The sequence below is a fragment of the Helianthus annuus genome, chromosome 12, assembly GCF_002127325.2.
Source record: "Helianthus annuus cultivar XRQ/B chromosome 12, HanXRQr2.0-SUNRISE, whole genome shotgun sequence".
In the NCBI taxonomy this organism is placed as follows: domain Eukaryota; kingdom Viridiplantae; phylum Streptophyta; class Magnoliopsida; order Asterales; family Asteraceae; genus Helianthus; species Helianthus annuus.
In genome coordinates, this window is record NC_035444.2 from 18,303,181 (window position 1) to 18,311,870 (window position 8,690).

The 8,690-nt window shown below is 35.1% G+C and overlaps 1 protein-coding gene across 1 annotated transcript; it reads right to left on the minus strand.

Annotated features, from left to right (window-relative positions):
* Nucleotides 1-925: 925 nt before the first annotated feature.
* On the minus strand, nt 926-8,045 carry LOC110894323. The gene is made up of 4 exons (XM_022141536.2): nt 7,003-8,045; nt 6,835-6,885; nt 6,665-6,737; nt 926-1,358 (listed from the first exon to the last, which is right to left on the minus strand). Exons 1-4 carry the CDS (start codon nt 7,773-7,775, stop codon nt 1,191-1,193), a joined length of 1,065 nt encoding a protein of 354 aa, XP_021997228.1. The 5' UTR covers nt 7,776-8,045; the 3' UTR covers nt 926-1,190.
* Nucleotides 8,046-8,690: the final 645 nt, after the last annotated feature.

Genomic DNA, 8,690 nt, shown 5'->3' on the forward strand with positions numbered 1-8,690 from the left:
AGGGACTTAGTCATATACAGGCTTTCCAGTTTTGTCCACACACCTGCTGCAGTTGTTTCTTTTGAGACTTCTCTCAGCACTCGATCACCAAGACTTAGAATGATGGCACTATGTGCTTTTTCCATCATCTCCTTCTTTTCTTTATCTGTAAGACCAGTAGGAAGATTATCTTCCCCCTTTAAAGCATCCACCACTCCATTGTGAACCAACAGAGCTTTCATCTTCAGCCTCCATAGACTAAAATCGTTCTTTCCGTCAAACTTTTCCAATTCGAATTTTGTTGACACCATGACTGTCTTCTTTCTTGAACCACGATCTTGATAAAATCAACTGACTTCTTTGAATCGAGCCAACCAGGCTCTGATACCAATTGTTGTAATTAAACACCAAAGAAAATCCCAATCGCTCAAGAACAAACTCACTATTCAACTCAATACTCACTGATTACTTTATTGAAACTGAAATCAACATACAAACGAATTGAAAGAAAAGAAATGAAAGCGAAATTACAGATGAATTGAACTAACTAAACATGATCAGTCGATCAGCTTATAAAGCCCCAAATCTTCTAACCCTAACTGTCTTAACAACCAAAGTTTGTTTATAGCAACATTAGTCCCTGTACTTTCAGCACTTATTATCTTGTAAACTAAAAGACTTATTTATCTTTCAAGAAATGACCAGAAAGCCCCTCTAACTTCCCTGCACCAGCTTATATGACACTTATGACTTTATTTATCCAACATGGATACACAAGTTACCTATGTATTTTGAAATGCCTACTGATTTAGACTGATGAATTTAAAATTTTGTTTGGAAATATAGATTGCTTGAAATCCAGACTTCATGATTCGCTCTACGAACCTTCTAGCTTTACACATCAACTTGCATTAAAATGAACAAAGAGTGCATTAATAGTTCCAAACACAGAAAAAACATACAAGTTGACAATGACGATTGTCGTAATTTTACTCTCAAGTTAATTAAATTACATTGATTTTACACATAAACAAAGTAATTAGTTCCGATTTTGATATCACGGTCACAATTAAAGAACCAAAAGAATTAATCCGATCCAAACCCGCATGATTAAAGGGAAACAAAACAAAAGGGGATAAAAACTTCCCATAAATTAAAACATGATCGTGGACATGTGGGTGTAGAAACAATTTCAACAAATAAGTCGATCTTTAAGCGATTCTACCATAGTTTAGTACCATCAAATGATTGACCGTTGCTGAAGATTGGGGAGTCACGGTAAACCCGACATCACTTCTTGGACTATTCCATATAGTATCCCTTACATGTTGTAGCGTCAATAACGATAATAGCTGGCGTCCTTTACATGTTATCTCTATCTGTTTTTCATTTTAATCCGTTAACAAATGAAAAAAAGATCATGTTCGTAACATAAAGATGGATAGTATGCATGTGTCTCTATATAAACACTTGTATGTAACACAGGTAAAATTTATAGTGAGTGATAAGGAAAAAAGTGGTTAATTACATTTATGCATCACATTTAAAGTGATAGATACATGTATATATATAACTATCTACTTAAATGTATAAGGTCACACATGCTAGGAAAACAAAGTACCATTAGAGCAAAATGTAATCATTAGTAACAGTCTATAAATGTTTTAACTCATGAATTATAAATTTCTATATGCATGCAAGCATGAGATTAAAGAGAATGCACGACTGGAAGAAACACAATTCTCCTTTAATCATGACAATTATTTGACCCCACCAAAACCTTTGCTACCAAGCCAAACCCATGATCATCTATATTTGTGTTGATATTTTATATTTTAATATCAACATATAGATTTAGATCCAGAGGCGGACCTAGGTAATGTGTTGGGTGGGCGGACGCACCCCTTAAAAAAGTCTTTTTAGTGTATTTTATAGGCAAAAATCCTGATCGCACCCCTTGAAAGTTTGGTTAAACACTTCGTTCGCACCGTCAAAATATAATTATTACTCGGCCTGCCACTACTGTTTAAATCACATGAGAATATTTAGACTTTCGTAAAGATGATAATATAAGCTAATGGATGGGATGATCTACAATAGAAAATGAACGGTGACGTAGTAAATAATATAAACTTCTAGTCGCATTCATGTCCCTCCTTATCATTAATATAACATTAACTTAATGTAATGTGAAGAACACGTAGCCTTGAATTCGTATTAAGATGAGGGATTTCCATTATCATTTTGAGAGTATGTTAATTTATAAACGAACTTAACCACTCCTTTCTTTCTGTATGCGCACATGCATACACCTATAAATACACACACATATACACATGATATAACCATCTCCTCTCTTTTTACATGCACATGCATAAACCTATAAACACACATATATACACACAAGTGATAATATATTACTAATTAGTTTCAAGTACCATTATATGTAAACGAGAAAATTTTACTAATTAGTTTCAAGTATCATTATATGTAAACGAGAAAATTTGATTTCTTTTCCTCGAGTGACATGATTAATTAATGCACACATATACACACAAGAGATAACAAGTATCATCATATAGTGTAAAAGAGAGAATTAATTTGATTTCTATCCATTGAGTGACATGATTGATTAATGCACATGTACACGCAAGAGATAACATTTTACTAATTAGTTTCAAGTATCGTCATACACCGTAAACGAGATAATTTCATTTCTTTTCATTGACTAACATGATTGATTAATGTGCACATACACACGCAAGAGAAAACATGTTACTAATTAGTTTTGAGTACCATCATACATTGTAAACGAGAGATTTTCATTTCTTTTCCTTGAGTGACATGATTGATTAATGCACGCATATATACACAAGAGATAACATTTTACTAATTAGTTTCAAGTATCATCATTATATATTGTAAACGAGAGAATTTGATTTATTGTCATTGATTGACATGATTAATTATTACGCACACATATACACACAGGAGATGACATTTTATTAATTAGTTTCAAGTATCATCATATGTAAACGAGAGAATTTGATTTCTTTTCACTTGACATGATTGATTTTCTCTAGATTTAATCATATCCATGCATTGCTTTCGATCAAAGTAAAAATACACATGATCTTTTTACTTTCTTTTTTTCTTGATTGAAATTGTGATTTGAAATGAACTACTCCATATGTTTCTTTTCTTCATGTAAGTGGAGCACTTCATACAAGGTATTATGATAGAACCGAACCCTTTTTAAGCAATAAGAGTAGTGGACCCTGATAAGAGAGAGCCATGATGCCACCTCCATACCTATAATATGTACAAAATCTATTTTTTTTTAATTATTAAATATTTTTTTTTGTGAATTGAGTTGAAGCATGCGAAAGCATGACAAAACCATCATGCATGATAACACTCCATACATGCATGGTAATATTGGTTTCACAAAATGCATTTGCTTACATGTAACATTGCATTTTTCAAAAGGAAAAGACAACATGAAGCAGGCATGCATGCATGCATATGCATGTTGATATATTATATGACGTGGAATATATATTGTAAGGTAGCTAGTTATTTAGGAAGCAAATGATTGGATAGACAGTTTTTGGTTTTGTAGCATGGGTTAGAATGACATGGGATATTTGATTCCTTCACGTAAAAGCAAACTAAAAAGATAAGGTAGCTAGCATCATCAATGATTCGCTGGATCAAATCCTTACAAATATTCAGGTTGACTTGTATGTTATGGTATCCAATAATACTATTAATTATTTCATGATGTCCAAATAACAGAATGTTTATACAACCTACTAACCACGTATATCATTCTTTCATTTAAATACAAGTGTTAGGTATTTATAGTGATGAAAGCATATTCTTAATTGAAGGTTCGGAATAAGAAAATGATCACATTAGGCTCAAGGGTATGGTGACGGGATGAAGACGAGGACGGGATGAAGACCGGGGGGGGGGGGGGGGGGGCGGGATGGGAGGACGGAGAGGACGATGAAGGGGGCCCACCTGTTTGCTCCGTCGCAAACGGCACAACTCGGACGATGGGGACGGGACGGAGGGGGGGCGGCGTGGGAGGACGGGCGGCGCCGGGGCTGAGGACGGACCATACCGTCCAGCCTTGGAGTCAAGGAAGGCACCAACGATAATTTGAGGTTAAACTATAAAGATACGACAACTTGTGATACCCAATTAACAGAAACTATAGACGGCTCAGTGGCAAAACTAGAACTCGTTGGTCGGGATCATAATACAGTTATCTTCTCTACGTCACTACAACTATAAGATAAAACGTATATTGTTCACAAAAACATTCATATTATAAAAAAAGAAAGTCCAAAGAATTGTGATGACCGTGTGGTCAACGGACCCTCTTGACCTCATATTGGTTTCGCCCCTGAGCCGACTAGAGAATCAACAGAAACTCCGTCAATATTAGTTTTATAATAATATATACCAGAGAGAAAAGTTCTTGGTGGTTGCATGTAGAGATCCTATTTGATTTTATTCCAAAAGATATGGTAGCTAATTTGAGGATAACATTAATTTACGTTGACCTCCAATGTTAGTTCTTGGCATGTAGGAAATAATAGTTTTAAAGCATGGTGCAAGCTTGCATGCAGCTACATTCACTACATATATCTGTCTAATGTCGTATGAGAAATAGAGATGTACATGTAACCTACCATGAAAGACTACCATTGAGTGATTCGCATGTTTGAATATTCAACAATAATTACATACCTCTCCTCGTACTTAAAACAATTGTTACATATATATATATATATAATAGCAATTTCAAAACAATTAACTACCCTGAAAAAAATTATTCAATTTTTTTTTAATTATTTCTTAACGTTATTCTTCTCAATAAGCCCCGCTTGCGGCATGCACATATAATGTATATATGTGTGGACGCTCGGAGGACAAAAGTGAAAGTGCACTAATTTTAACGTTATTTTACTAATTTCGTGAAAATAACGTTAAAAGAGGTGGATGGTTGATCATGCATCATGTGGTAGCGTTGATAGCCGAAAGACAAAATGGTACATGCACTAATCGGCCTTTGTCCCGATTTTTAAGTGTTATGTGCCTTGTGTCCAAGGTTTGATGCAAAACTACTATCGTGCCGAAGGTCTCACCGGAAGCAGTCTCTCTATTCCTACAGAGTAAAGATAAGACTGTCTACATCTTACCTTCCTCAGACCCTACCTTAGCTTTGCTATTGATTGGATTCACTGAATATGATGATGATGATGATGTTTTTCTTCTAAGTATTCTCTCTTGGTGTCAATGGTAGGTGGGCCGTTAGCTTTTAGCGTCGGGAAGAACTTTTTAGTTGAAAAGTCATCATAGTATCTCTTGTATACTCGTTAGAACTAAGGGGCTTAACTTATGCTTTTACAATATTTATAAGATTTAACAAGTTCTCGTGTACGTGGGTCAACACACCCTCTTGACCCCTTGTTGTCACAACTCCACGGAGGGGGTCAACTACTTAATCATAAGTCTAAAATGAATGTATTACTACTTTACTAGCTTAACTCAAAGTCATGACCCAGGGCAAAAATAAACATGATATAGACACGTATTTTAGGGTCTTTCTGATAAATTAGGAATGTATATTACGTTTCCTGCTACCTAATGCAAGTGTCACACAATTAACAAGCAAACATAAGTCCTTATCTAGCAATTTATCATGGACATATCTATATGGTCCATTTAAGTTTTCCTGAACCTTTTATTTAATCCATTATGTCAAGTTATACACATCCACATGTAAAACGCATTGATAGTTTTGTAAACCAGCAAAGTGCAACACATTTATTAGGATCAAACTTAATTGGCAAGTTTAATTAGTTTAATATGCTTCGTTCGCTTTCACAGATTGGCTAGAAAATTGATCAATGATGAGCAAAGAAAGCCGATATCATGACACACACATATGTGTGTATATATGTATGTATCATATACCTACATTGATGTATCTGGTAGCCAACACATGAAGCAAGCTAATGCTAAGTGTTCTTTTTGTGTTTACTTTGAGAGGATATTTATGATGGTGGCAGGTAGTTTTCTATGTCTATATTCAACATTTGTCCTTCCTTCACTTGGGACCTACATGATTTTCTTCTTCAAGCTTCATGTTTCCATGTTTAACGTGGGTGTCATATCCCTACCCTAATTGACATATGACTAACACTAGCTAAAGTGCTAAACTACTACCATAATTCCATAATTACCTGCAAATGTACTCTCCACCTAATTCAGTATTACTAAACTAAGAACTCAATCCATTCTAGTTTGCTCCAACGTTTCTTTCATGTTACTCTCACCAACCATATTCTTACATTTGTTTTTTGAGTCTTCCCTCTTTTAGATTACTCCTAAAACACACATACATACATGACACATACGAATGTATACAATATACATTCATATATTCATACGGTATGGTATTCTCTTGATGTCGTATCGATTACATGTCGAATCAAGGAGAAACTAACTCATGTATACATACTAATCCTACTCCTAAATCTACATTTTATGTCTACCACGACACGTAGTTTTTCTATGGCATTGTAATTATGTTTCTTGAAAATATAAGAATTATTTAAATATTAAGGTGCTAATGGTAGTTTATATAGTTTAAGTTTAACAAACAAACCTCGGATTCGCTTCCAAGTTCAAGCTTATTAACCAGATACTTGATTAACAATCCAACAGTCATTCTTCCATCCCTAAGAATTATTGTAAACAAAATGTAAACATTCGTTATTAATTAACTAAGGACAATAAATATATAAACTAATTAATATTCATAGTAATAATAATTACTTGATTCTCAGGTAGCTCTTTGGAATTTGAGGCAAAAATGGTTCCTTTAATCTGCATTAGATCAACAAACAAAACAAGAAATATTGAATCCACAAGTGCCATGCAATGATACATATGACATATTTTTCAAGGAAAACTAAAATAAATAATTAGGGTTTTGAGAGTTACTGGTTTTGAGACGCCTGAAGCATAAACCAGACGCCCGAATGAGGTCTTCGTGGTGGGTTGACCACTCGTGCTACGTTTAGTCGACGGTGGACGTGAAGCGGACGTCCGTGTTGCTCCGAAGAACCCGAAAACGAAGAAGATGAAGAAACCGGAGGGTTAAGAGTTGTTGTCATCATGTTTGCCGGAAAAGGCCTAATTAATTGCAAATAATTATAATTAGTCTCGTGTTGTTGTTGTTGCTGTTGTTGGTGTTGTAAAGTCAGAAACGGCACGGAATTCATGGCTGCAGCCGTTTGGTGCGGCTGCAAAAAGAAAGCACTCGATGTCGGGGGATGACCCCGAAATTCGGGAACTTGAAAAACGAGCTGGGGTGGTGGCGGTGGCTGTAGCTGTCCCATCTGACGTGACGAGCTCCCACCGCCACCACTTCCCAGATCAAGATCAACTGACGGCTGAGTTAATGATATCTCAGCCGTCAGTCTCTGGTGGCCAGTACTGGTGATGGACTGACTATTATCCAGTCCACCACCTAAACTTAACTGAAGCCACCGGCCATGATCTTCCTCAGTATTCATCTCATCATGAATATTAACATCTTTCATGCTCGATCCAGCTTCTTCGTTATCGATACTAGTTTCGGTTCTTGATTCATCCTCTGCCATTAGATCTGAAACAAACCCTCTTCCTAAACTAATAAAACAGTCATACCCGCTGTCCGAAAAACCGCCATTAACATACTTTGACGACGACAGATGAGCAGGAAACATGGTCATATTGCAAATCTTTGAAACTGACCACAATAGATTGATCTATGAACAGTCAGAATATGAAAGAAATCCATACATATGAATAGAGAAATCTTGGAGATTAATCTTTTCGGGTTTGAAAATCAAGAAAGAATGAATATAGAAAAAAAAAACTGCATTAATGATGATGAAGATGGGGAGACTTAGAGAACAAGAACTGGAGCAAGATCTCTGTACTTTGCTTCGGTTGTTCTCTTGGTTTGGAGGGTTGTGGTTTTTTTTTTCTTCTACTACGAGATGAAAAGATGGACCATGAGAAAAAGTACCTTATTATATTCTTGAAAATGATAAAATGGATGGGTGACCTGTATTATTGTTTATTTATTTAATCATTGTTATCATTTCATTAATTCATTAATTTGTGTATGATGTATAATTCAGATCGGTCACTTTAGTAAGTTAATCTTAGCATTTTAACCGCACTGGTGATCTTACTAGTCGTTTTACCATCTTACTAGTCAAACCAGTTTTAAAAAAACCGATTATGGCATAAATAGTTCAAGCAAATTATATTTAAAACAAATATATTACTCACTTATGTTTTGTGATAAATTTGATTAAAATGTATTACGCCTGAAATAAATAGAATACACGTAGTTTGGAATACTATGATCCATCACTAAATCTGAATTTAATTAAATGAAAAAAAACTAAAAGATTTTTTTTTTTTAAAAATGCAATACAATTCATAACCGTTCGTAGGATGGTTCTACAATAACTCAATTAGATTGGGCGTGTAACTGGTTCTTGGTCCAAATTAATGGCGACTCCAATCCAATTTCGAGAATGGTGATACTCATATACAGGGCGGATCTATCGGTATTCCAGGGGTACATCTACCTCTCAACTTTCTCGATGAAGTGCAAAATACCCTTTAATGTA

What these genes read in the sequence shown, in the direction of transcription:
- LOC110894323 (XM_022141536.2), bottom strand. Translation starts at nt 7,775, where the DNA reads ATGACCATGTTTCCTGCTCATCTGTCGTCGTCAAAGTATGTTAATGGC. An exon ending in AAGAGCTACCTGAGAATCAA is followed by an intron (nt 6,738 to 6,834) that starts GTAATTATTATT and finishes AATAATTCTTAG; the next exon opens with GGATGGAAGAATGACTGTTG. An exon ending in AACTTGGAAGCGAATCCGAG is followed by an intron (nt 1,359 to 6,664) that starts GTTTGTTTGTTA and finishes AATGAAAAACAG; the next exon opens with ATAGAGATAACATGTAAAGG.